General features: G+C 37.2%; 4 protein-coding genes and 1 pseudogene across 7 annotated transcripts; 3 read left to right on the forward strand and 2 right to left on the reverse strand.

The window, feature by feature from the left end:
* Positions 1–105: 105 nt before the first annotated feature.
* On the forward strand, positions 106–7,378 carry LOC122314125 (KH domain-containing protein At1g09660/At1g09670-like). Of its 2 annotated transcripts, XR_006243606.1 has the most exons (9): positions 106–266; positions 634–744; positions 1,492–1,577; positions 3,439–3,578; positions 3,937–4,071; positions 4,159–4,275; positions 6,254–6,397; positions 6,492–6,767; positions 7,067–7,378. XR_006243606.1 is itself a non-coding variant. In XM_043129537.1 (8 exons), exons 2-8 carry the CDS (start codon positions 647–649, stop codon positions 6,648–6,650), a joined length of 879 nt encoding a protein of 292 aa, XP_042985471.1. In that variant the 5' UTR covers positions 106–266; positions 634–646; the 3' UTR covers positions 6,651–7,065. The 2 variants fall into 2 exon arrangements, 1 of the variants encoding a protein (XP_042985471.1); XM_043129537.1 differs by lacking the exon at positions 7,067–7,378 and having other exon boundaries at positions 6,492–7,065.
* Positions 7,379–7,480: 102 nt separating this feature from the next.
* LOC122314124 (elongation factor 1-gamma) lies at positions 7,481–10,712 on the reverse strand. 3 transcript variants are annotated; one of them, XM_043129534.1, is made up of 8 exons: positions 10,564–10,710; positions 10,398–10,443; positions 9,380–9,529; positions 9,234–9,294; positions 9,083–9,135; positions 8,905–9,006; positions 8,205–8,721; positions 7,481–8,110 (listed from the first exon to the last, which is right to left on the reverse strand). In XM_043129534.1, the coding sequence occupies exons 2-8, from the start codon at positions 10,404–10,406 to the stop codon at positions 7,731–7,733; spliced, it is 1,272 nt and encodes a 423-aa protein (XP_042985468.1). In that variant the 5' UTR covers positions 10,407–10,443; positions 10,564–10,710; the 3' UTR covers positions 7,481–7,730. The 3 variants fall into 3 exon arrangements, with proteins under 3 accessions (XP_042985468.1, XP_042985470.1, XP_042985469.1); XM_043129536.1 differs by lacking the exon at positions 8,905–9,006 and having other exon boundaries at positions 10,564–10,712; XM_043129535.1 differs by lacking the exons at positions 10,398–10,443; positions 10,564–10,710 and having other exon boundaries at positions 9,380–9,538.
* Positions 10,713–11,892: 1,180 nt separating this feature from the next.
* Positions 11,893–14,257, forward strand: LOC122314126 (ras-related protein RABA2a). The gene is made up of 2 exons (XM_043129539.1): positions 11,893–12,247; positions 13,547–14,257. The coding sequence occupies exons 1-2, from the start codon at positions 12,083–12,085 to the stop codon at positions 14,027–14,029; spliced, it is 648 nt and encodes a 215-aa protein (XP_042985473.1). The 5' UTR covers positions 11,893–12,082; the 3' UTR covers positions 14,030–14,257.
* A 249-nt stretch (positions 14,258–14,506) lies between these two features.
* Positions 14,507–18,724, reverse strand: LOC122314127 (ras-related protein RABD1-like). Its single transcript, XM_043129540.1, has 8 exons — positions 18,543–18,724; positions 18,354–18,426; positions 18,123–18,170; positions 17,955–18,002; positions 17,397–17,468; positions 16,193–16,348; positions 15,323–15,426; positions 14,507–14,702 (listed from the first exon to the last, which is right to left on the reverse strand). The coding sequence occupies exons 1-8, from the start codon at positions 18,554–18,556 to the stop codon at positions 14,612–14,614; spliced, it is 606 nt and encodes a 201-aa protein (XP_042985474.1). The 5' UTR covers positions 18,557–18,724; the 3' UTR covers positions 14,507–14,611.
* Positions 18,725–19,288: 564 nt separating this feature from the next.
* LOC122313566 lies at positions 19,289–24,141 on the forward strand (annotated as a pseudogene).
* Positions 24,142–27,403: the final 3,262 nt, after the last annotated feature.

Genomic DNA, 27,403 nt, shown 5'->3' on the forward strand with positions numbered 1-27,403 from the left:
TAACGGTGCGGGGCACCCCGCCCCGCCTATGCGGGGGCGGGGCGAACGGGGCGGGGCAGCGGGTTCCGGGGCCCCGCTGCCCACCCCTACTGAGCACAGCAAAGGATCCATGCTACTTGCTCCTATTTAGAGTAGGGCTTTTGTCCCTCTCCCACTGCATTCTCGATTCCGTCACTCCACCCAATAAGGGACAGATTCGACAGAATAGACTTGAATCTCTCTGCCTCATCACCCTACACCTCCCTCTCTCTCCCCGCTTCCACCCAGTAAGTCATCCTTTTCTCTCCGAGTATGCTTGTGTGTGATCAAAGCACATGTCGGTGTTGGTGTCTTTTGGCGTTATATTGCCGGTATTGCGTATATGTTGGTGTACGAGGCGTTTCTTTTATTTATTTTTCACTGCTGCTTATTTCATATATTGGTTGTTTACTGGGTTTTGTATCGTAATTGGAGTTTTGCGTATGTGTTAGTTTATTCGGAGATTTTTCTTACTGGGTTTGCTGCCGATCAAATAAACTTTGCTTATTTGTTGATTTGTTAATTGTTCCAGCCTTTTGTGTTACTGGGTTTTGTGTATGTACTTGTTGTGTTGGGTTCTAACTGGGTTTTGTTGCTTGTTATTGAACTATGCAGTACATCTCGTGTGATGGGAGATAGAATCCCACCTGGTAGTTACTTCCATTATCCTCCTGGACTCCCTGCTTCTCCTATCAGGTCTTCTACCCTTCCTTCAGATCGAGAAAGGTTCGTTCAAAACTTAGAGCTCTGCGTTTCCTCCGTTTTGCCCTGGGAGTTGTTATTTTTGTGCCCCCCTCTCTTAACGGGCTATCGTCGATACATTTAAAAGCTGATGCATTCACATTTGATATCCCAGTCTCGGTCAGTAGGTTTTATGGTTTTCTTATGGCCTAGTTTTATTCTTTAGATTAGTGTATTTAATTTGTTCTACTCTGAAAACAAAGGTCACATAACTTTGGTGGAAAGGCCTCATTGGCATGGCACTATAAGCTTGGATATGAACTGTCTTTCATGCTAAACCATTGAATGCCTAATCGGTAATATGGCTCAAAAAAGGAGAGAGAAAAGCAAGCAGAAAAGAAAAGGATGATGCAGTAAACAGATTTTATAATTTTTTAATTAAAACCGCCTCTTATTTCAAGACCATTGTTGGTGAATTCCTTTTTATATGCTGCTGTTTTGTGGATCTTTTTATTAATTAATTTTCATTCAGTCACCGTTTTGCTTCGATAAGTCTAGTAACTTAAATGAAAACTTTCAGGGCTGTGTTTTCCTCTCTAAAACTGATAAAAATGAAGACTCATTTTTTCGGTGGCCAAAGATCTTGTGCTTGTCGATTGTTATTTACTGTGGTGAAACTAGTCAGGCTTTTACTTTGTGAGGGTGTGATAAGATGTTTATGAGGGTATGAAAAGATGTTTATGAGCGTATGATAAGATGTAATACACGTTTTTGTCCGTGTCACAATGGCAGATACTTGGCTGAATTACTGGCGGAGAAACAAAATTTGGGACCATTTTTGCAAGTTCTTCCCTTGTGTAGCAGACTTCTAAATCAAGGTCAGCGAATCTGCACTCTATCATTGCCACAATGTATGCTCCAATCATCAGTTTTTTGTTTACATCATCATATATTTTCTCTCCTTTAAATTCCAATGCCAAGAAATCATTATTTTTAATAGGGCTGCAAACGAACTGAGTTGAAGCGAATTCAAACGGGTTCTCAAGCTCGATTAGCCTATATATGAGCTTGAACTCGGCTTGAGCTCGAGAAAAATTGAAGACTTTTGATCAAACTTGGCTTGCCTAACATATATTAAAGTTGAACTCGACTTGCATTGAAATAAAAAATAATAATAATAAACGAGTTGATCACGAGCTCGAGTTAGTTCTTTTAATTAATTTTAACTAACACAAAACTACAGAATGAGTGAAATTAAGTAATTAAACTTAGCAAAATTTGCCACTAAAACAAAACTACAGAATGAAATTCTGCTGCATTTAAGTGAACATCTGTTAGAGAAATAGATTTTTTTTATCGATCAAGTTAGACTCTTACTCAAATAGGAGGTGATGTAACTTATAAAAAAAAAAAAAAAACAGGAGGTGATGTAACAAAATTTGCTTCCAAAATTGAACCTATGACTTGGACAAGAGAATAACAAAAATTAAGAATTTGGATTATTTAGAAGAATATAAACACCAGAGGAGCAGAGTCAAAGACTTACGGAGTGAGGGTTTGGAGTGTTTGTAACTTTTGAATAGAAGTTTGGAGCTCGGACAGGAATGCACATGACAACGAAGAAGAAGAAGATTGAAGCAAAAACTGAAAGTGAAGGGTGTCGCCCTGTGTTTGGGAAGGAAGAGAGAAATTGTGATTAGTAAGTCTGGAGCAGAACTAGAAATTGGAAAAGTCGAAAGCCTCATGACGGGAAGTTGGGAACTGATGTAAATAGTGTTAAAGTGATATCATACGTGTTGGGAAGTGAAGTCTTGGGAAAAAGTTGAAAGGCTAATAGTGGGAATTGAAAGCACTAATATTGGACTTACTTTTTTTTTTTTTTACTTATAAAAAAATATATATATTAGACTTACGTCAAGAATCCATAGTATAAATAATTATTGATCATGATTTTAAAAATTACATAATAAAGTTACTAATTATGCTAAATATGGTTAAATAATCAAAATAGAATTGGATAAGAGAGTGCTGTAATCAAATTAGAGTAAGCACTAACTCTTTATATAACATTTGGCATAAGCATTCTTTTGCAAAATTAATGCATTATTATACTCAACATTATTCTTTTGTAACCTAGTTATATATAAAGTAACAAAGTATATTATTTATACAATGTATCTAAAATAATACATATAACACATAAACATATATACAATAAAAGAATATATGTAAGAATATATATAGATAAATTACGAGTATTGTAACGAGCTCAAAACGAGCCGAGTTGAGCTTATACAAGTTTTTTTCATGAGCTTAAACTGAGTCGAGCCGAGATTATACGAGTTTGGCTCGCTTAATATTCGAACCAATATTAGCGGTCGCGAACAACTCATTTATAAAATGAGCCGAGTTGGAACAGAATATATACGAGCCGAGCTCAAATTGTTCACAAGTGACTATGTTCATTTGCAGCCCTATTTTTAATGTATGAAGTGCTGAGATGGTCTTAAAAAAGATAATAAAAGATAAAGATATGCTTGTGCAATACTGGCATGTTTTCTGCTCACCACAAAATTAACTGCATATTGTCATTTCTTTTCCTTAAAAAGTATTTACACAATCTTCTTTGGAAGCTGATTTGTCTTAAATTTTTTTGGCAATATATAAATCATACCTTTAAAAGTTTTGGGTATTTCGCTCAGTGTACCCAACTTAATTTTGTCTTTCATCCCTCTGCAGAAATCAGACGGGTTTCCAGCTTCAATCAAAGTTTTGTGGGTCATGAAAGACTTGAGCATGAGAACCCACTTAGGTCAATAGGTCAACCCCTTAATGGTAGAGCAATGGATTTAGAAGGATGGCCCGCAATGCACGTGGAGGTAATTCTAGCGTATTGATATGATGGGTTTTTATTGCTGGGATTTTTTACCTTTAATTGATGTTTAGTTCACGTCTTAAGCATAACTTGGGTACTGAGGCACCTTATTTCTTATGATATCATTTAGCCTAAGCCCATGCTTTCTGGTAAGTCATAGACTATCAGCTTTTTGTGCGTACAACTAGTTTATATGTTGTGATTCATTTATTTTGTGTTCTTCTGTTAGTGACAATTGAATAAGAAACTCTTTTATGGGGGAGGTGACAAGCTGAGCTTTCATGGAACATGGTAGAAAGAGAGTTTGTGGTCTACAATTGTGATTGGTGGTCTAATCACGTTTAACTTTTTTCTTCCTTCAGGAAAATGGACAAGTTCAAAGAATGGCCCCGGTTCAAAATTCTCCAATCGGTTGGCCTGGGTTGCGAGGAGTTCCAACCACTCCTATTGTGAAGAGAGTTATTAGACTTGATGTTCCTGTGGAGAAATATCCAAATGTAAGCACCATGTCCCTTTGTGGTTGATTTTAACTTCTTTTGTTTTTCCTTCCAGTATGTAGCAGTTCCTAAAATAAAGCTTGGCAGTATAATTTTGTTGGTCGAATTCTGGGACCACGTGGGAACTCACTGAAAAGAGTTGAAGCCATGACAGAATGTAGGGTGTACATAAGAGGAAGGGGCTCTGTTAAGGATTCTTTAAAGGTATTATGAAATGTTATTTTTTCTCCCCTTTTCTCCTACTACGTAGTTTGATAAAAGATATATAAAAAAACGTACTTTGGTAAAGAAGTTTACTTTTCAAGTATATAGAACTGTAATATAGAACTTTGTCTGTCTAGACTTGCTCCTTGCTTCCCGACAGATTTCATGTTGCTATATATTCACTATTGTTCTTTTTTGAAATGGTTGGAAGTGGGTCATCCTTGTGATTCATTCTGCTCCTTCTGGGCCAACCAAATCACTTTGTAGATTATCAGTTTTAGTTCAAACTTCCTCTGCTTCCTATTTTCTAAACAAGGACTTCTTAATTTGTAGGCGATGCACCAATGGTCCTTCACGTTTATCTAGTGATGATGTGCGTCTCCCTCCACACTATGTCAAAACATCCGAAATTTATCCTTTGAATTCATTCTCGTATTTAATCTTTTGGTTTTTTCTTCTTTTTTTTTTTTCTTTTTTTTTTTTCCGGGGTGGGGGCTGGGGTTGGTGGGGAGGAGGGGGAAGGGAGTAAGACCTGGATTCATAGAAATTAAAAACTAATTATGCTCTTATGGTTTAACTCCAATTTTACTTTCAACTTAAAAAATCGACTTCAATGAAAGCATCAAATGAATTTTAGAACAGTAACCCATGTTCATGGGCATGACCTTTATTTGACAAAGATTGTCAGCTAAACTCAAAAACCAAGTGTAAATACAGTAAGAACCAGCATAATCAACCAGTTAGTGCTTCTTAAACGCTTTGCATCTTTCAGTTGCATCAGATCCGTACTAGGGAAGGGGGAAATAAGGCTTGGGAAGTGAGTACCTACAGTTGTGCAGTGTAGTTCATAGGTCTGATGGACCTCCAATGGATCAAAGAGAAAAGATAAAGAACTTATTCGAGTATAGCTATCTGTAATATCAGGTGGTCTCAGGTGTTAAAGAATCTTTTGTACATTTTAATATTCGGAGCTTAATTTTTAATTTCCAATCTAAGAAAGCATTAGTTAGACACTAGTATTTGCTTTCTTAAGACTTTTTTATTTTTGGCTAGTTCGTTTAATGGGAAAAAATGCAGTACATTTGAAAGATGTTGCCTCCAGGTGTGACTATGAATTTAAAAAAAAAGTCATAAACTTCCCTTGCCGTTGTTATGGTGAGTGTCAATCCTTGAATGACACGATAAGACAATATCTGGCACACTATGGGAAAAAGGGAAGAGGAGGAAGTATTTGGTAGGCAAGGAACATTCTATGTTGTGAGTTCCTTTTTTTTATTGGCACTGGGTGTCTGGGACAGTATCTTGACTAATACTGAGATGAACAGACCCTTGACAAGGAGTTTCCTACAAGTGTACCTTGGGTAATTCAAGGGGAAAATCCCCTAATCTGATTGCCCCAAGATATTGTTTGCACCTAAGGGGATTTGAACCTTAGACCTGATGGAAGCATACCCCCAAGCCCAAGGCCTTTACCACTTGAGCCAACCCCTAGAGGTTAGAATTGACGATACTATAAAATAGAAGTATTTCAGAATGGAGAAAACTGCTTTTCCATTGAAGTGGTAATGAGTGAAGTGAAATGCACATCTAAAAGGACATGGGGATACTTTTAGAGTAGGAGAATCATAATGCTGCTCTCCTTTATATGACTATGAGTGATTAAATATTTGGTGATCCTCTGTTCTCTTGTGAGATGTTATGTTTGTATTGACTGTTTCATTAAATGAGTGAGTTGAATTCATGATATAATACATTGTTATTATTACTTTCCATGACACTTTTTTGAATGTCTGTGGAGTTGATTTTAGTTAATAATTTATGGCACCACAAATGAGGAAGTTAATATTGCAAAAAGAAACCAGTTTTGTTCTTGATTGTCATGGTTCCAGATAATGCCTTGCATCTTTTGTAATGCACATTGGGTTTATGTGTTTAAAACTTTCTCTAATTTTCATGATGGACCTCTGTTTTTCTTTAGGAAGAGAAACTGAAGGATAAACCGGGGTACGAGCACCTTAATGAGCCACTGCATGTGTTGGTGGAGGCTGAGTTTCCAGAAGATATTATAAATGCCCGCTTGGATTATGCAGTGACAATATTAGAGAAACTTTTGAAGCCTGTGGTATGACCAGAAACACACTTGTTTACATTGGCACTAGCTGAATTTCTTTGCACTTGGCTAAAATCTCTCTCTCTCACTTTCTCTGTCTCTCTAGGATGAGTCCTTGGATCATTATAAGAAGCAACAATTAAGGGAGCTGGCTATGTTGAATGGCACTCTAAGAGAAGAAAGCCCTAGCATGAGCCCAAGCATGAGCCCAAGCATGTCACCTTTTAACAGTACTGGAATGAAAAGAGCAAAGACAGGAAGATAACCAGAAAATATTGATGATGTGACCTTGTTTAGTTAGTTTGGTGAATGCATGCGATTGGTATTGGCCTGATGGCAGAACCTTGGGATGGGAAGCTGACCGGCTACTTGAACTCCTGAGGTAATTTTTGGGCTCTCTGATTTGTTCGGCATCACAAATGGATGGCTGCTTCAATGATTTCTCAAATTTTGCTTCACGTCTGCCATGATTTATATTCTTTCATGAATCACTAATTTTGAACACCTGGGACAATATTTTTATTATTTAACTTGCAAAAAAAAAAAGGGCAGGGAAGAAAAAATCAATTTACCTGTAACCTGCTTCTTTCCGACTCCTGTAACAGTATAACTCAAGTGTACTTGCAGATGATTCTTTTACATCGACATTGATCTTTAAATTTCATGCGCATTCTGATGTAGGCAAAGCTCAATATGAATTCCGAAAGTGTTCCATTAGCGTGGTGAAATCAGGTCGGATGCATGACAAGAACTTGTTCGCCAGTGCAAACGTTTACTTGTCTATGTCTATACCGACGTACACGCTCACACCCTTCCCAGTAGATTGCGACATCTCTAGAATTAGCAGTGACTCAGCTGAAATTGAGCGTCTCAACGGGGCAAATTTCTGATAAAAACATGTCTCAAGTTTTTTTTTTCAAAATTAATGTGCCGCCTGAATTATGCAAGCCCTGCCTCAAGCTTAAAGAGTTAATCATGTTTCATGATGATCCACTAACCGACTACCAACCATGTTTGAACATCGATACAAGTGTCTCTAGGAACCGTCCTCCCGAGCCGGGGGGTTCTTAACGGCAATCCATTCTGACATGTACATTACCTTTCAACATCTTTTTCTTTAACCCCAAATAGCAAGTACAACTAACGGCCATTTTGTAAAGGTTCAATCAGGCATCTAAATCATACCCGATGGAAACAAGGTAAACAAGATTATAAATAATAGGCCACTCAAAAACAAAATGTCTAGCATACTTCGCTCTGTTTTAAATACAAAGAAAAACTCTAGCAGCTGGAAAAAAAAAAAGTACAATAAAATCACAACTTTCTAGCCAAGGATTGGGCTCATTCACTTGAAACACTTGGCATCCAGAAGAGGTTCGCCCTCAAAAGGCTCATGATCTTCAATCATCTGATTGACACGCTCCTTCTGGGCTTCGTCTGCGATATCTGCCTTCCTCCAGTCATAGAGCTCCATGTCATAGCACTCATCGAGCACAAATTGTGGAATTTCTTGACCACGGAAAAGCCACAGCCCCTTCACCTTGAATGGTGGCTCGGAACCTATCACTAGCATCTTTCCAAAAGCATATTTGCGGGCTAGATCCATCCTCTGAAGAAATCCACCGACCTTGTTCAGTGTTACAAAGGAAACAGTGTTCTCGTCATTGTATTTGTAATCACAGAACCAAAGAGAGTATCCCTCAGGGTCGTACATGTCCCAAAACCCTGCAACAAAAATGAATCAATGAAGTTAACCTTGTTCACACTGCAAAAGAGATGCAATTTTATCTAGAGAAATGTCCAATTATTGGTGGCATACCTTTAATAGCAACCTCGCGGAAGTTGGTTTTGGTGTTTGAGTAAAGCTTCTTCCAGTCATCCAGGATCATCTTACTCGGGGGCAGCAGATCTAGAGGGTTCTTAGGTTTGGGCTTTGGGGCCTCCTCTTCCTCGCCAGCTTCTGGTTTGGGCTTTGGTGGCTCCACCTTTTTGGCTTCTTTCTTTGATTCATCCTTAGGCTTTGGCTTAGCAGATTCCTTTGGTTGAGAAGGCTTTTTTGCAGATGCAACAGGTGGAACAGACTCCGTCTGCTTCACCTCACCCAGAATCTTCTTGAAATTTGGTTGATTAACCAAGGTCCAGAAGTATCTCTCCACGTGAGGGAAATCAGAGGTAAAGCTCTTAATCATGAGACGGGTGAACCCAGAGTATAAGTTACATGTCATAACAATATCAGCCAGGGTCACAGAATGCCCGACGAGGTATGTATTGGAAGCAAGATGAGTGTTCAGAGCACCAAGTGCTCTCTTCAATGCAGATATTGCAGCTTCCTCGGCCTTCACATAAAAATAAAATAAAAAAAAATTAAACATAAATTAAGGGGGAGTATTTCTTTTCAATAAGAGGGGAGGATTTTTATCAGAGGATGATGAAAATCTTTACTTTTAAGCACAATATAGATAAAAATAACAGAGTGAAAAAGCATATAAACAAATGAGTAAAAAATCAAAATGACATACTGGAGGGAGGTATATAGCACGCCCCATTCTAGGTCTAAACCAAGACAAGAGATTAGCATCAATTTCCAATGATGCAAAATCAATCCACTGCTCTATATGGCCCTGAAAATTCAAGCACATATAAAAATAAGCAGAAAATACACATGAGGGAAAGCAGCAGTAGCAACAATAGTCTCACGTAATCAATATGGGAAGAACCAAATAGAGGATTGTCAGCCTTCAGGTGAGTAACTGCAGCAACAAACAGAAATCCCATGAGTTCCGATATAACAAGCTTCAGAAGATCCCCAAGCTTAACAGATGGATGGGAGAAAAGTCTTCAGAATTACCATAACGTGCTATAGCATTGCTCTCAAAGACAGGACCATCAGGTGTTTCCAGCACAGGAACCTAGAAGAATATAAGATTTAGTGACAGGAGCTTCTATCAAACTTGATGTACAGATCACTATAAATACTGCATCATATAAGCATACCTTCCCGATAGGGTTCATCTTGAGAAATTCTGGAGTTTTATTAGAGACACCCATCTCAAAATCTGGGACCAGTTTCACTTCCACGCCAGTGTACTCCGCAGCAATGAGTGCCTTGTAAGCATTTTTGTTCCTGTTCCCAGAATGCAAGATCTGGAACATATATCAAACAACCCTATTAACAAATAAATAGTACCGAATACATTCCATTTTGAAACAAAAATGATTATGCACTTGTGATGGATGAGTGTATTCAGACGGGGTTTCTGTAATTGCATATGCACACATAGGGCCGTTCACAATAATCATCAAAGGAAGCCAATGCAATTTTATGGAAACTCTAAACAAACGAATTTGAATTGTACTCAATGGAAATGCTAGCAACAGTAGCCATAGATGGCACTTAACACGCAGAGCTCAGTTTTATGTGCAAGTTAACAAAACACTAGAGGGTCCAGATGAGTTCTGAGTTGTGCAAACCTGATTGGGTCAGAACATTTACACCACTGAATGGAAATGCAACCAACAGTCACGAACATATACAACACTCTACTAATGGAAGAAGCAACTTTTTATTTTTATTTTTTTATAAGTAAAAAAATAAAAACTTACAAAAAAATAAAAATAACCAAACAATTAGGATGAAATTTAGGTGTCTCGGATACAAATTGCGCCAGAAAGTCGAAAAACTATGCTAAATAGTATCATAAACATTTAGAAGCGTATAAAAATAATGCGAATTACGAAATCCACATCAAATATACAAAACCTCCACGAAGTCAATTATAGCAGAACCGTAAAGAAAAATATGAAAAAGGGCAATCAAATTCGCGACCAATTTGTATGATTAGTAGCTAACAATTCGAAGAATCATGACCATGCAGATATCATCTATGCTTTCAGATTCAATAGGCTACTAACTTCATAATCAGCTATTTCACGCCAGAGAATCCAAAAAAAAGGCATATGAATTGCAGGAAATGCATGTAGAAGATAGAGGAAGACGCAAAATTGAACTCACCAGAGACATGGCTTCACGGGAAAACGTTTCCCCACCGATCTCGGATCTGATAAAAAGAACACAAAACTGAATCCTTGAAAAAGCTAACGGTGTGAAACGACGCGATTGATTAAAAAGGAAAACATTTCCCTCTGAGAGAGAGAGAGAGAGAGAGAGAGAGAGCAACCTGTGAGCGAGTGCGTTAATACGAGAGCAGCAGGAAGGGTGAAGAGACGAGCAAAGTTGGGGTTTTTGTAGGGCGGAAAGAAATTAACACCGAAAATGAAAATGAGTAGGCAATGGGCATCGTTTCGGGTCGGAAGCTCCGTTCAGGTTCCTGCCCGATAAGGAAAAAAAAAATGTTCACACTCTCTTCCTATTATTTGATATATAAATAATATTCTATTGCTAACAACAGCTAATCGCACCTGTTTGTTTATTTTATCTTATCACGTACTGTTGCAATTAGAATAAAAAGACTTAATTTTAGAGAAATAATTTAGCCACAAAAGAAAATTTATAAACCGATAGAATTTATTGTGATAAATTAAATTATAAAATTATTTTTATTATATAATAAATTTAATAAATTATATTAAATCATATCAATTTATAAAATTATTTTTATATAACAACTTTACGTCTGTATCATTTCTCTAAATTGAATTACGGTAAAGATAAGATATTACACAACTTAGCAATGTAAAGAGTTGGCATTTATGTGTTGAACGTAGCAAACACAATTCACATGTCCTATTCTATTTACGACCTTAACAATATGAACATCACAGAATTTTCCTGAATATTGAAAAAAACAAACAAACAAACTCGGGTTCATGTGCACTTTCCTCATTCACTAGTCCTCTTTAAATTTCATTAAAAAATAAAAAGGTTATACTTTTTTTTTGTTTTTTTATTGACCAGTACCAGAAAGGCAAGCTTACAAAGGCTAGACAGTATTATTTGTGCAATTTATTTAGTTAATAGAGTAGTAATTTTTTTTTAATGTCAAAGAATCTCTCGAAAGCAAGACCCTTTTGATCCATTCGTGCATAGTAATATTTATAGGTTTTAAACAACTTTGTTGTCCACTTTACATATTTTGTATAAATTTTGATGATGATATTGATATGTTAAATGATGCCGTCCATAAGTCAGTTTATAGATTTATTTTTATAAAAAAATTTATGACTAAAGCATTTTTTTTAGAATAATTATATATCTTTTCTAATAGCCATAGTGTTGTCTATTGTCAATTTGTTAGGTACAGTATCCTCTCAATTTCCATATTGCAATAAAATTCCTTTATATTTATGTCAAATAAAGGCACCACAAATCTTCAGTTGTCACCGATACTTTGCCAGATCGCGTGGAGATTTCCACGGAAACAATGTAAAAACATTTTTAAATTATTAAAGAACCCCCGAATCCAAGCAATAATCCAGGGGCCTTTTAGTCACATCGACCCCTACCTTCAGCGGTAATTTGGGTATATAATGGTATATCAGTGACAACGAATCCATTTGATTTGTCCAAGACTTTACGGCTCAAACTGCTGCTCCTACTACTACTTCTGCTGCTGTCTCTTATAACTTCTTGGAAAATTCTTCCTCACAGACCGATTCCTTTGGACTAGTCTGAAGTTCTCTGTCCCTTTTCTGAAGTTAGTTTTCTGGAATATATCTTGATATATTCTCAAAAAGGAAATGGCGAGGAGAGCGGACGAGGAATACGATTACTTGTTCAAGGTGGTATTAATCGGTGATTCGGGGGTTGGTAAATCAAACCTCCTATCCCGATTCACTCGCAACGAGTTCTGCTTGGAATCCAAGTCCACAATTGGCGTCGAATTCGCCACCCGTACCCTCCAGGTTTACACTCTCTCTCACACACACACTGCTATAAAGTATGTCTATATGTTCGTGCACATGTATGTTTTGGATCTGGGTTTGATTGAATTTTGAACTTTTTCCACTAAAACCATGGCGGATCTGCTTTGATGAGCGATATTAGTGCTGGGTTCACTGGGTTTTTCTTAAATTTTGATTTGAATCTATTTTTGGGATTTGGGTTTTGGTAGATGCTAGAGACCTTAATTTATTTCCCAATATTAAATTGTGTTCATACAGATTCATAATATATTGCGTAGATTGTTTTGGATCCGATAAGTGAGGGACATTGTAATTTTTGTGTGTTTCTGTTTCTGTGTCCACTTCCAATTTTGCGTGTTTACACACCGACACACATTTTTGAACTCTTAAAGTTGGTTTTTTTTCTTTCTTTTTGGCCTCTGCAAAAGGATCATTACATGTGTTAGAATGTGATAATAGATGGCATATTCTCTTCATGCTTGTCATGCGCATTTTGCAACTCTTATAATTCTCAATCTGCATTTAATGATTCAATTTCGATAGACGAGCATATAAAAGATGATACAAGGGTATATTTGGAGAAACATGAAGGCTTAAAAATACGTACATGCTATGTTAAGCCAGTTTTTATACGTTGAAAAGGGTTCATCTGATAGACACCCTTCCTACCATTAGATTATATGGTTCCCAAAGAGGCTTCCTAAAACTGAATAATTGGAACGCATCTGAGAGTTTATCACGATGCACATTCCTAAAAAGATGATGCTACCTCTGGAAATGAACCCTTTCTACTTTAATTCAACTTCTCCATCACCCGACACACCAACTTGGAGTTCAATAAGTTTGTAATTTTATTCACACATGATAACTATTATCAAACAAGCAGCAGCTACAACTTTCATTCTGATGACCACTAGTGCAATGCGACTTGGGTTTTTATGGATTTCTGATTTGCTGTGATTTCAGAACAATATTTTTAGGAGAGAAATTTGCAGTGCAGCATACTAATAATGTGGCACTTCTGTTACATGATTTTTTCTCCACAATTTTAACATCTCTCATCAACTCCCATCAGTTGAGGTATACTGTCTCCTTACCGCACTACTTGGTGCGCTCGTTTGCAGCCGTATCTTTAAACTGATACCTCTGTGCCTGCATTTTTTTTCACTCCTAGTTGTATCGTAGGCTTTTAAATGTCTCCATCCCACTGGATGCATCTGGTGAGGTGTTTTCTGTTTTATGAGAAACCGTCTTTAATGGTATGTACTCGCATAAAACAAATCTGCCCTTTTTTCTCAGGTCGAGGGAAGAACTGTGAAAGCTCAGATATGGGATACAGCAGGACAGGAGCGGTACCGGGCAATAACAAGTGCCTACTATAGGGGTGCCCTTGGAGCACTTCTTGTGTATGATGTTACAAAACCAACAACCTTTGAAAATGTGAGCCGGTGGCTGAAGGAACTAAGGGATCATGCGGACTCCAACATTGTCATCATGCTCGTTGGGAACAAGACTGATCTGAAGCATCTTCGAGCAGTTGCAACAGAGGATGCTCAGAGCTATGCTGAAAAAGAAGGCCTTTCATTTATTGAAACATCTGCTCTTGAAGCAACAAATGTCGAGAAGGCTTTCCAGACAATTCTCGCTGAGATATACCGGATAATTAGTAAGAAGTCGCTTTCTTCAGATGAGCCAGCACCTGCCAACATCAAAGAAGGAAAGACTATTGTAGTTGGGGGATCGGAGTCCCCTATCAAGAAGCCTTGCTGCTCTTCATCATGAGGATGATTGTTACTTATATCTGTTCTCTTTTAGTTTTCCATGCTATCTTTCTTTCTTTCTTTTTTTTTTCCTATCTTGATGGCGGTTGTTGCAACCATTGTCTTTTGTTTTTGTTTGTATTTTTATTTTTTGGCTTTGAAAATATATTTTGAACTACGTTTTGTTGTTATCAGGACCGATTCGGATTTCTTAATGGATGCGCTTGATGAGGTGTATTACCGTTTCCAATGGTTTTTTAGTGGATTATACTCTTATTCATGAGGAGGACAGTTTGATTAACTGGACAATTGAGAGCAATTACGATGACTAATCTCAAGAGCACCGAAGTTTTGATTTCTTATAGAAAAATAAGGGTTTCCCTTTCACCATTTTTATGATAACTTGTGAACTAGAATCAGATTTAATTTTCGCTTGTGTAGTGGATCAGCTATCGAAATTCCATTGTTAGAAATTTTTTTTTTTTACCAAACACAAGGATTGAATTAAGCAGCCATATTTCACATAGATTCATACGAGTACAGTCAACAAAGTTTCAATGTCTTAGATATTTATAACAGAAACTAAAATCTACAATGGCCATGCTTATCCACAACAGTTGCTGTTCTGCTGGATTGGCTGCCCCTTCATTTGAACAGTTCCTGTTGACTTGTTTGCAGTTGGTTGGTTGCCCATTCTGTAAAAAAGGAAAAAAGGAAAAAAAAAATTAAGAGAAAAGATAACGACATTGTGTTCAATTTCATTATATAAAGCAATCAGAAAATGGACAAAAATAGAAAAACAGTATTCAGAATGACTCTCCAATCCACAATATATAAATCTAAGAATCATATACAGCTGTGGAAAATATATCACCATAAGATATTTGTAAAGACTGATTCTCTATGACCTCAGTAGCAGTAATTTTATATCGTAAAAAAACTTCTATAATGACTTCCAAAGATCATCCTATTTTAGTAGAGGTCAGGAACTAAAAAGGCAATAACAAGATGGAGGGCACCACCTAACCCAAAAGTAAGAAACAATCAGGAAAGCTATAATATTCCACAGCTTGTGAAAACCTCGCTATTTAACAACAAGAGTTTCACACATCCATGACAACATGTCCTTTCAGGGTTGTTTGTAGTTAATTTCCCAGCCAGATATTTACCAGTATGCTTTAAATTAATATTTTAAAATGGGAGTTAAATAAGAAACAAAGAGGGAGGTTTCATGTTTCTGATTTTGCATTAGCTGGTAAAAATAATAATAAAATCTAGTATAAGGGAAGCAGGAAAAAGTTGATCCTGGTTTTACTTCTTCTTGATCTCGCCAGCCATGGTCAAGAAAGCTTGTTCCACATTGATAGAGTCTTTAGCACTTGTCTCAAGGAAAGGGATCCCAAGCTCATCTGCAAATGCCTGCAGTTCATTTAGCGACAGGGTAGAATGAAGTTAAACCTGACTAAGTAACAAGATATCTTTTTTTTTTTTTTTTGGGGGGGGGGGGGGGGGGGGGGGGGGGGGGGGGGGGTTTGGAAGAGAGAGAGAGAGAAAAGCCCTCGATTTGGCGTGCTCTTTAAACGTAATATATTTTGTTTATTTGCTATCTGCCAATACATTGCATTATGTAGACCAATTTGCAAATAATTTCTAGTTAGAACTCAAATCACAAAGATCGGATTTCAAAACCTATGTAACTGTAAGACCAATACAGTTATTATTTTGTAATGTTTATGGCCAGACGAGTACAACAGGGAAGCTTCAACCTCGAAAGGGAAAAAACTGAGCCATTAATAAGAAATCAATGCGGATGAGTGATAAAAATAAAAGAACATCGAAGAAGAGAATGTGACATATTAAGAGCCCAACATATAAACTGCAAGATGAAATTAAGTTTGTTTGTTGTTTTCAGATCTTCTGAAAAAAATATTTGTACCCTTTCAGCATGCCTGATACATGGAGAATACAGTGTAAAATTCACACACATGATCTGTCACATTGAGGGCAAATCCAAACGACGACATATGACCTATGGGATATGTTTCGTGCATTTTTCTGCAAAATCTCAACTTGCTTATAAATTAACCAAGACTTTCTGTTTGGTAAGCTGAAACAGAGCATAAAACAATGCAGTCGAGACTTTTTTGAAGTAATAATGAATTACAGCAACTATCGTAATCTATACCTTTGCTGTTTGTGTGTCCACAACCTTGTTCTCGACCAAATCACACTTATTCCCAACTAGAAGCTTGCACACACTGTCATTTGCATATCTATCGATTTCATTCAACCACTGCTTGACATTATTGAAACTTTCCATCTCGGTAACATCATAGACAATCTGTTGCAGCCCGTACATGTGAGAATTTGCAGTCAAGTACATAATAACAGTAATTAGAAAGGAAAACTACGTTAACCAAATAAACCATTTCATGCTACTTCTCAAATCAGGATACTGAAGTGCGCCCTAAATGGTGCTAAGTTTGAAACTATTGAAAAATCAAGGCTCACAATATAGCCTCAATTCGACTTCTCTTAAGGTTTACTGTCTTTTAACCGAAAATATTATGGAAAATGTCCAAGTTCACGAAATTCTTTGCTCTAGGGTACTGGAAAAAATGAAAGAGGACTGCCAGTGAAGAGTCAACAAGATGTGCAGAAACAAGCATGATATTAACAGGACATGAGAAACACTAAAAGATGAATGATCACATAGTCAGCAGTCAAAAAAAATATTAATAAACATAGTCCACTCAATTCAACTCAACAAGTCTTAATCCCAACCACTTAGCCATATCTAGGGCCATGTATAAGACATGACAAAGGTTTTTTGCTGGCTGCCTGGCTATCAACCTACCACAACACTCCTCTATCTGGGCTTAGGAAATGACAGAAAAAAAGAGGTCTTGACACTATAATATGACGTAGGTGGAGCCAAAATCAGACGGTCATTTGATAAATATATATATATATATTAATACGAATAGGCATAGCCCAAGTACACAAGGGGTATACAAAAGATAACACATATTTAGGAAAAAGAAATAGAAATAAGAAAATCATGAAAATTGAGGCCATTGAAATCTACATCCTTGGCCCAAAAAAACAAATTTGCACACACATATATATATATATATTTGGAACAAGAGCAAGGAGCACATATGATATTAATGTACAAGATTGAAATGTTCTTTAAAGTGCCAATTACTGTACATCAATGATTCATCAATTATAGTTATCCAACATCTGTGAGCTAAGAAAATCTAATGCTTTCTGTCATGAAACTCATAGCCACCCGGAATGATGAATTGGCAGTCCAACCCATTCTACTATAGAATGAATGTACTGTATATAAAGTATCTTATCCAAGAAGGGAAAAAATGCCTTACAATTATCCCATGTGCTCCACGGTAGTAACTGCTTGTTATAGTCCTGAACCGCTCCTGTCCAGCAGTGTCCCACTAAAAGTACAGGAAAAGAAATATAATAATTATTATGTGGAACGAAGTTTAAGCTCCATAGACACCATAAAATGATGCATGGCTCTGGTTCCGTAATCCTTGAATTACCCTTAACATACAAAAGTCAGCCTACTAGTGAACCAAAGAGGGGAGGTATAATTCTAAAGAAGCTGATTGGTTTTATCCTCGTTGCTCGATCAAGGATAACACATTCATTCACTGACGCAGAACTTACAAAGTAGTCACTGCACCCACAAAAAATGAATTGGTTTCCCCCCTCTCTCTTCTTTTTTTGATAAGTTGGTTTTCCCCTTATCAAGTTGCAGAAATTGTTATCGCTGTACAAATTGGTACACGAGAAAAATTTGAAGAGCGATTGGATTTATAGATTTCTATCAAAATAATTCTGCTTCGCTGCCTAACGATTGAATCAAATCAAAAAAATAACTGTAAAAAGTAATAACAATGATAAAAATTTCAACTCACAATCTGCAGCTTGATTGTCTTCCCATCCAGTTCCACAGTTCTGATTTTCTGTCCATCACAACAAAATTTTTAGTGCTGATCCCTACGCAAAAACAATATGTACACACACTCACAGAAGTAGAGAGAGAGAGAGAGAGAGAGAGAGAGAGAGAGAGGAAAGGGACTTACAAAATCAACTCCGATGGTACTTATGTAGCTGTCAACATAGGAATCGTCCTAAAAATGAACAATATAATTTAAACGTATAATCTTAGGGCAGTAATGATCGTGAAACCAAATACTTTTTTGTTAATTTTCTTCATTTTTGTCCAAATATTTGAAGTTAACCTAAAAAAAGGGGAAAATAATAACTTAAAAAAATATATGGAAAAGGAAAAAATAACAACAGCGTCAACTAACCGCGAATCTGAGGAGCAAACAGGATTTTCCGACGGAGGAGTCCCCGATTAGCAAAAGCTTGAACAAATAATCGCTGAGAAAAAAGAAAAACACAGAGAAAAAAGAACCAGGGAATTAAAATAGTATTTGGAATGCAGGTGGAGCGGGATCGAAGAGAAAGTGTGGGGGGAGAAGGAAAATTGGACATACTAGTCGTTGCTCATGATGATTGTTTGTTGGGTTGGGGATGGAAACGGCAAATGGAAAATTCTCTGGGCTCTCTCTCTCTCTCTCTCTCTCTCTCGAATAACAGCTCCCTGTCTCTTTGACAAAGGGAAGGGTGAATAAATAGATAAGTAATGATTAAGATAGAAACAATGCGAGAAGTGGTTTGGACGTGGTTGCGTGCGTCCAAATTTCTCCAAGCAACTACGGATTACGTTACTACTTTCATCACACGAAGCAATCTATACATGTACGTTATCAAGAATTTAAAAAAAAAAGTACAAAGAAACTTAGGTCAGGTTAATATAAAAAAGATTTCATCTCATTTTATTTTATTATTATAATTTTTTTAAATTTTTATATAAAATAAAATAAATAATTTAATTTTTTTAAATTTAAAAATAATAATATTATTAAAAAATAATATTTTATTTAATTTTTATTTTACCTCAACTTATACAGATGTATATAATATTATAACTATAAAATGATAATTCCGCTTTATCAAAATTCTTTTAATTTAAGTTTTAAATTTTGAATTTTAAAATTTTTATAAGATACATTAGGGTATAGTTATATAAGTAAAATTATAAATATAAATAATATTTTGCTAATATTATTATTTTAATAAAATAAGAAAAAATTAATTTTTATAAAAAAAATAATTAAAAATATGATTATATAAAAAACTATTAAAAAAATTTGTAATCATTGGTAGCCTCCCCTAAACCCGCCACGTGCTCCAATCGAAAACAACCTCCAGTGAACACCTCTGCTGCTGCTTCTTCCTCTCTGCTGCTTCTTCTTCTGTTACATGACTCGTTTGGAAATATGACTAGTGTGCATTTGTACCTATAGTTCAGAAGCGATACGGTAAGGGGATTACGCGGAGACTTTGGCAGATTTTGGCGGAGGAGAGGAAAAGCCAGCGCGAGAGTATGGTTTTCTTGGAGACGAAACAACGTGTTAACTGTTACGTATACTTTACTCTTTAGCCTCTGTGCGCGTGGTATCAGCCTTCCAAATTTCTGTCCTCTTTTTCTTTTCTGCATTATTTTGGGTTTAATCTTCTGATCCGCTTTTTCCTGACAGGACCATTCTTTGAGTATGTTTCTATTATTGGTTTATAGAACGAAAGTATAAATTCTCATTAATTTTAATTATTGTTTTGGAATTTCCTTTTGTGTTCTCCGCGAATCAAGTTCTATATTTTGTGATTTTAGTATTCTCTGGTTTAAGATTGGAATCTGGATTGTTATTTGATCAATTCTCCTATCATTTCTGGTATTGTTATTTTGTGGTTTTTTCTTTAATTATTTTTTGAGTAAAAAAAATTGTAAAGAATTTTCTGGTCTAGACAATAATTTAGGAAATCTGTGGGTGAAATATTTAACTTTGACTCAATTTTGATGTGAAGCACAGCTCGCGATTCCGTAGAAGTAGTTTTTCTGCACCTAGTGGTTTCTTCTTCTGCTAGTGAATTAGGTGAGGGAAAATTTCAAATAGGGGTTCCATTTGTCATCATTTGTTTTCTAAATGAGCCGATCGAAGAAAAGAATGAGAAAGAATATAACTTTAATTTTTGCACTTTGATCAAACAGATTTGCATGTGCCTGGATTTTGAGTACTTCCTGCAGTAGTGCGTTTGCTCATGACATTTTCTTCATTGCAGTTTCCGTCAGTATTGCGACATGGCATCAGAGGGTGGAAAGGTAGCGACTGAGGGTGGGAAAAGCTTTGCTAGGAGGGATCGTCTCCTACAAATTGAGCGCGATGTTCGAGAATGGGGGGAAAAGGAAGATGTTTTTAGGGCCGAATCTCTTAAAAGACCTCCTGAACCAGGTGAGAAGTTCTTTGGAAAGTTCCCCTATCCTTATTGAATGGGTATGTGCATCTTGGACACGCATTCTCAGTTTCAAAGCCAGAATTTGCTGCTGCTTATCATAGAGAGGCGCCAATAAGCTCATGCCTTTTGCTTTCCACTGCACTGGCATGCCCATAAAGCCTCGGCTGATAAACTTGCACGTGAAATCCAACAGTTTGGGGATCCACCAACTTTTCCCCGTGATTTGGACGAGGAAGTAAACACCCCACAAGAAGCTGAGGATGCAAATAGAGGTGCACCACTGGAGACGCTCTTTTATCACCACAGACATGAACCCATTTTATGGGGAAGATTGTCAAAGATGTCAGATTCACCATATATTCTGCCATACATGGCCAGCCATGTGCAGCCCATGATAGGGGGCAACTGGTGAAGGAGTTCTGCCTCAAGAACACACTCATCAAGATGGAGGTGGTGTCGCCTTTACCCTCTAAATTAGGAGTGTCGGAGGGGAAAAGAGTTTTCTTGGTGGCTGCAACCTTGAGACCAGAGACTATGTGTCGGCAAACAAATGCATGGGTATTGCCTGATGGGAATTATGGAGCCTTTGAAATTAATGAAACAGAAGTCTTTATTCTCACACGAATAGCTGCCCTTAACCTTGCATAGAACTATTCTAGAATCTCAGAGAAACCTGCATGCTTGGTTGAGTTGACTGGTTATGATTTGATTGGTCTCCCATTAAGGTCCCCTCTTTCGTTCAATCAGATCATACATGCCATTCCCATGTTTACCATACTGACAGACAAAGGTACTGGGATTGTCACTAGTGTACCTAGTGACGCTTCTGGCATGATTTAAAATCAAAACCACCTCTTAGGGCAAAGTATGGTGTGAAGGGTGAATGGGTATTGCCCTTTGAGATTATTCCCATCATCAAAATTCCGCAAGTTGGGCATAGGGCTGCAGAAAAGGTTTGCATGGATACAAAAATCAAAAGCCAGAATGACAAGGAGAAGCTTGCAGAAGCCAAGAAGTTGACATACCTGAAAGGATTTACAGAGGGCACAATGCTTGTTGGTGAGTTTGAAGGGAGGAGAGTCCAGGAAGCAAAGCCATTGGTCAGGAATAAGCTTTTAGAGTGCACCTTGCAATTATCTGTAGTGAACCTGAGAAGCGAGTGGTTTCAAGGTCTGGTGACGAATGTATTGTGGCACTTACGGATCAATGGTACATCACATATGGGGAACCAGAATGGAAGAAATTGGCAGAGGCGTGTCTGTCCACCATGAATCTATTTTGTGATGAGACACGTCATGGCTTTGAGCATGAGTAAATCTATAAAGCCTCCCATTTTATTCCTTACACCGCACTCTTGTGCTGACATGGCTTTTTTTTTTTTTTTTTTTTGTCTGTGTAAAAAGTAAAAAACTGAGACGACATTCCTCCTTCCTGATCAGTCTGTCAATCACCAAAAAATCAAAAGAATTTAACCAAATTACAGTCTAGTCTCCCAAGTTTAGCTCAAGATCCCTATTATCTACTATCAAATTAAATCACTTTCTAGATCATGGAAAAGGAGGAGAAGAGTTCTAAGGTTGAAGAAAGCATGGATGAGAATGAAGAAACAGAAGCAATAGAGCTTCTTTTCTTCCAAGTTTCTGAATGTTACGTGTATATAGTAAATAAAAATCTCAACAGCATTTTTATTGTGCATTGAGTTTTCTGGAACCTTTTCTTTTGTTTTTTTAAAACTTTTTCTGTTTGAATTTCATTAAAACCTTCAAAATTTATTGAGGTTGCTGAATTTGTGTTGTAGTGTTGTTAATAGGTTTCTTTGCGATCAATAGCATTTTTATAATTTATTGACTTTTACGTCGTTTTTGTTGTGTATTTTCATTTGTGGGTTACTTTGCGGCTGTACCCAAGTTTGTGTAGATAAAATCCTTCAGTTCTATAAGACAATTAATTTAATGGAAGTTTCTATTCAAGTTTTGATATGCATGGTTTTGAAGTTGTTCCTTGTGTTAAACTTATTCTTGAGTAGTTTTTTTTTTACCTTTCAAGGAAAACTGCCGCTTCCTACAGGTTTTTCTAAACTTGTTAAAATAAGATGCCTGATATTAATTGAGATTGTTGACATATGGACATTTCTACCCTGTTTTTTTTTTTACAGATTCGTGCGCAAGGAGGACGAAGAATGCGGGGGGGAGTACGGGAGGATGGGGGGAGATTTGAATAGAAAGAAAAAAAATCGTTTTTTACTTACAAAAAAAAAGGGCCATGCCAGCACAAGTGTGGTGTAGGAATAGAAGGGTAGGATGTATAGATTGACTCTTTGAGCACACTTTGGCTGATTGAATCAGTGGGCTTGTTCACGATCTTTTGGCCTTGGGACTCACATCCCCTGGGATTAACAATATATTGTTGAATCGTTGTCTGATTCCACTATCTACATTTATTACATATACACCATTGCCCACCTGTTGCAGAATGAAGACATATATGGATCCAGTTTATCTCCCGTAAAGCCTGAAAAAATGACCGATGAAGTCTGGGATTTTGTTTTCTGTGGCGGCTCATATCCAAAATCATCCGATATCTCTTCATCTATTCTTGATTAGATGAATCAGGAGTTTGAATATTGGTACCCATTTGATCTTCAGGTGTCAGGTAAGGATTCCATCCAGAATCATCCGACCTTCTCCATCTACAACCACACAGTAATCACGTCCAAGAATCACTGGCCTTGTGGGTTTAGATGCAATGGGCATATTATGCTCAATTCTGAGAAGATGTCAAAGTCTACAGGGATTTTCAGGACATTGAGTCAGGAAATGGAGGAACTTTCTGCTAATGCCACACGATTCTCTTTGGCTGATGCTGGTGATAGTGTTGATGACGCAAATTTTGTATTTGAGACTGCCAATGCTGCCATCCTGAGACTTACTAAAGAGATTTCATGGATGGAAGAAGTTTTGGCATGGGAGTCTTCTTTGGGAGCAGCCCCCCCCCCCCCCCCCCCCCCCCCCAAGCAACTTTTGCTGATACAAATGAGATTAACATTGCTGTCAAAATGACAGAGCAGCATTACCAGGATTACATGTTTCGAGAAGCTCTCAAGACTAGATTACATGTGACAGACTCATGCTTTTACTCCAGATGGGGAGATACTGGAGGCAGAGGAATAGTTCTGTTGGTCAGGATGCAAATTTCAAGCAAACCCAAAAGTTTTGTATGCCTTTCTTGACGTTCAAGAAGGACGAGGCAGTTGCACTTGGGGCTTCCACTTTGGATTTGAGGCTACCATTTAGAGAGATTGAGGTCCTCCAGGAGAACATGGACTTGATTAATAGGCAAATTGGTCTTGAAGAGGTAGAGATTTTGACTGCAACGGGCCCCATTGCTCTTAGTAAAGCTGGCCCTCTTGTTTCACTCCTAAACCAGAACCCTTCATCCCCTGGAAATCCTACTGCCATCTTCTTGCCTAGGTAAAAACTTTTGTGCATTTTAGTGAAAATTTAGTTAAGTTAGCTGCATCCCTTAGAAGGAAGTTATATTTCAATTTTCAATCTTGACGTGAAATGAAATGGTGCCTACTTGTCGTTTGTATTCCTTTTATCAGTTTCTTTTTCCTTTCAGCTGTCACTACTATTACTTTTATTGTTGACAATCTGTCCCTTTAAAAGTTCCAAACTGTCCTTTTTAGGCAGGCATGCCTGATTGATTCATTTATGCAGATATGAAAATTCTCTAGCACATGTCTAAGGCATTGTAGACCATCAGCATACTTGGTCATAAAAAGGTCATACTCATTATGTTCTGGTTATTATTTTCCTCACTTCTTCGGTGTGTTAAAAAGGTCATACGAAACACTTGCTGGAGATGTGAACAGACTAATTTGATTTTCTGTTTTTGGGCTGTGGATGAAATGGCTTTGTTTGTCAACCCTGCGTATGTAACATTAAGATACTACAGTCAAGTGTGAATCTTGTTCTTGACTGTAGTAACATGTATTTGGTGATCCTAGAAACGATCCTCTCTCTCTCACAAAGAGAAAGAACAAAAATAAAAACAGAAACCAATTGGATTAGCAAGAAGTGGGCATGAATCAAAGCAATTAGATACTCTGAAAACACCCAAGTTTCATGTATACTTGTTGATAATTTGATATTTTCCCCCGTACCTGGCTTCCCAAAAAATTTGTTCTCTTGTGCACAATCATGATGCATTTCCGACGTGTCTTTCACTTTCTGATCCCATAAGGTTAAAGATCCGTTCTGAATACGAGAAACAGAGAAGGCTTAACAATTCAGATAACGTACTTTTCAACAGAAGGTAATGTATTTTGATTTTGGGCATATAACCTTAGTTCTATAAAGTAAAAATTAAAACCAGCAACCTGATTAACTGAATGCCTACCTCACTCTTAAACAATATCTCTCCATTTCATGCCTTGTTCAAACACATACCAGATTATTCATTCTTACGAGTATTCGATTCTGCTTGTTGGTCTAATTTGAGGACTTACAACAAGCATAAAATGGATCTACGTTCCCACCTATGTGTCTTTGTTGGCTATACTCCTGACCACAAATCCTACAATTGTCTACATGTTCCCTCTGGTAGTGTATATATCTCTCGGACGTCAGATTTGATCAAACAAATTTCTCATTAGCTTCCCGGGCATTATCCTCTAACTCTAGGCCATCCACTCAGCCCAATATTTCTAAGTCCACCCTATTGCCTTGGGTCCCTTTTAATTCCCCACAACATTCTGCCTCCCCCACGGCCTCATCTACCCAGCCCACGTATTCCACAGATATTAGGCCCACTCTTACTCCCTTACAGCCCATGAATCTCCCTCATACCCCAACCCACCACACTTCCTCTCCTACCCGATCCATACAATCTCCTTCTCTAGTGAATTGCTCCTCTGCTTCTTCTTCTTCTTCAATCTCCTCTCCTAACCCCAACTCTACCTTCTCTCCGCAGTCCATTGGCTCCCCAACTGAACCTTCACCTACTTCCATCCCCACTCCTCACGAAATAATCACCCGATCCAAAACCAACACCTATTGTCCTCTTGTCCGTTCAGACGAAACCATTCCCTGGCCAAAACCCAAATCTACCTCCTTCACTATCTCCGAATCCTCATCCATTCCAGAAGAACTCACATGCTATACTGAGGCAACCAAATACTCTAAATGGCGTGATGCAATGGCCATCTAATTTCATGCGCTCATATAGACCCGAACCTGGGATTTGGTACTACCCTCTCCTCACTTAAATATTCTTGGTTCTAAGTGGGTTCTCAAGATCAAAAGGAAGGCTAATGGCACCTTAGAGCGATGAAAAAGCTTGTCTTGTGGCTAAAGGGTTTCATCAGCAACCTGGTCTTGATTACTCAGAGACTTTTAGTTTCGTTGTTAAACTTGTCACGATAAGGCTCCTTCTGTCCATTGTTGTGACCCGCAATTGGCCTCTTCATCAACTTGATATACAAAATGCCTTCTTATACGACGACTTGGAGGAGGATGTATATATGCATCTACCTGTTGGGTTCGTAAATCTTGACTTCCAGCACCACGTCTGTAACCTACGCAAGTCCATTTACAGTTTGAAACAAGCCCCTTGGGCTTGGTTCTCTAAACTGAGCTCCAAGTTGCTTTCCTTAGGTTTTCTTGCTTCAGTTTCAGATTCATCATTGTTTATTCTATCTAATAGTTCTAATTCCATTTATATTCTAATTTATGTTGATGATATTGTGACTGCTTCTAACATTTCATTGATTCATGATTTTATTAAGTCACTTCGTGGTGACTTCCCTGTCAAAGACCTTGGCGTATTACATGTTTTTTTGGGTGTTGAGATTTCTCGTATGTCCTTTAGTCTATTCATGTCCCAAAGTCACTACATTTCTAATTTGTTACATAAGACCAACATGCACAACTCTAAGCCAGTGTCTACCCTTATGTGTGCCAATGTCAAACTCTCGGCTCTTGATGGACCTTTCTTTGAAAATCCTTAGCTTTATAGGAGTGTAGTAAGGAGTCTTCAGTGTAACAGCCCGCTAGAAATTCAATTGTGGAATTTCTATTGACTTTAGGAATCTCGTGAAGATTCTATAAGTTTTCACAAATCCATTAATCATATAGGTTTTAGTCTAACCACATAGTTAATGTTATTATTTACTATAGTATCCGAAGTGTGTTTTTTTTATTATTGGAGATAGTTAGAAGTGTCAAAATGTATTATGGTTTGTGCCATTAGACTCGGAGGGTTATTTAAGGTCTTATGGCGTAATAACACTTTTTCATATTTTTGGACAAAACGTCTGTTCAAAACTGTAGATATTATTGGATAAAAAGAAATATCTTGAGGTAATTTTCATGAATATTATTGGGTAAAAATATTTTGAGTTGATTTTATAGATATTATTAGATAAAAATATCTTAAGTTGATTTTTTGTAGATACTATTGGATAGAATATTATGAGATAATCTTTTATAGATATTTTGGGTAGGAGAAAAACTACACTCAACTCTCAACTCCAGCCACATCTCTTCCATATCTCATCCATAAGTATCTCCAGCCACCTCTCCCCACGAAATTATCTTCATTTACACTTTCCATCGAAAGAATATCAAACACTCTCTCTCGGACAGCTTTTAGGAGGTCTTTTGCATACCCATTTCGAAACTTTTGTAAGTATTTTATCATAAAGTCTCCTTCATATAAGTTGTTCCTTTTTTAGTCTAGTTTACATGGATATCTTATTTGCACCATTTGAAGATCATTTGGTCAGTCAAATATTGTGTAAACTATAGAAAGGTCATTCTGGGAGATAAACTGGAGAATATGTTATAGTTTGGAGTTTTTGACCAAGCTAATGGATAGATATTGGTCCGAAATTTTTATGGAGTATTGTTAACATGTATATATGACTATTGGTTGAGGATTTTTGCATGATTAAAGGTTTTGATGAAATATTTTCTTAGATTTAGAAACTTAGAAATTG

The sequence above is a fragment of the Carya illinoinensis genome, chromosome 6 (assembly GCF_018687715.1).
Source record: "Carya illinoinensis cultivar Pawnee chromosome 6, C.illinoinensisPawnee_v1, whole genome shotgun sequence".
NCBI lineage: Eukaryota > Viridiplantae > Streptophyta > Magnoliopsida > Fagales > Juglandaceae > Carya > Carya illinoinensis.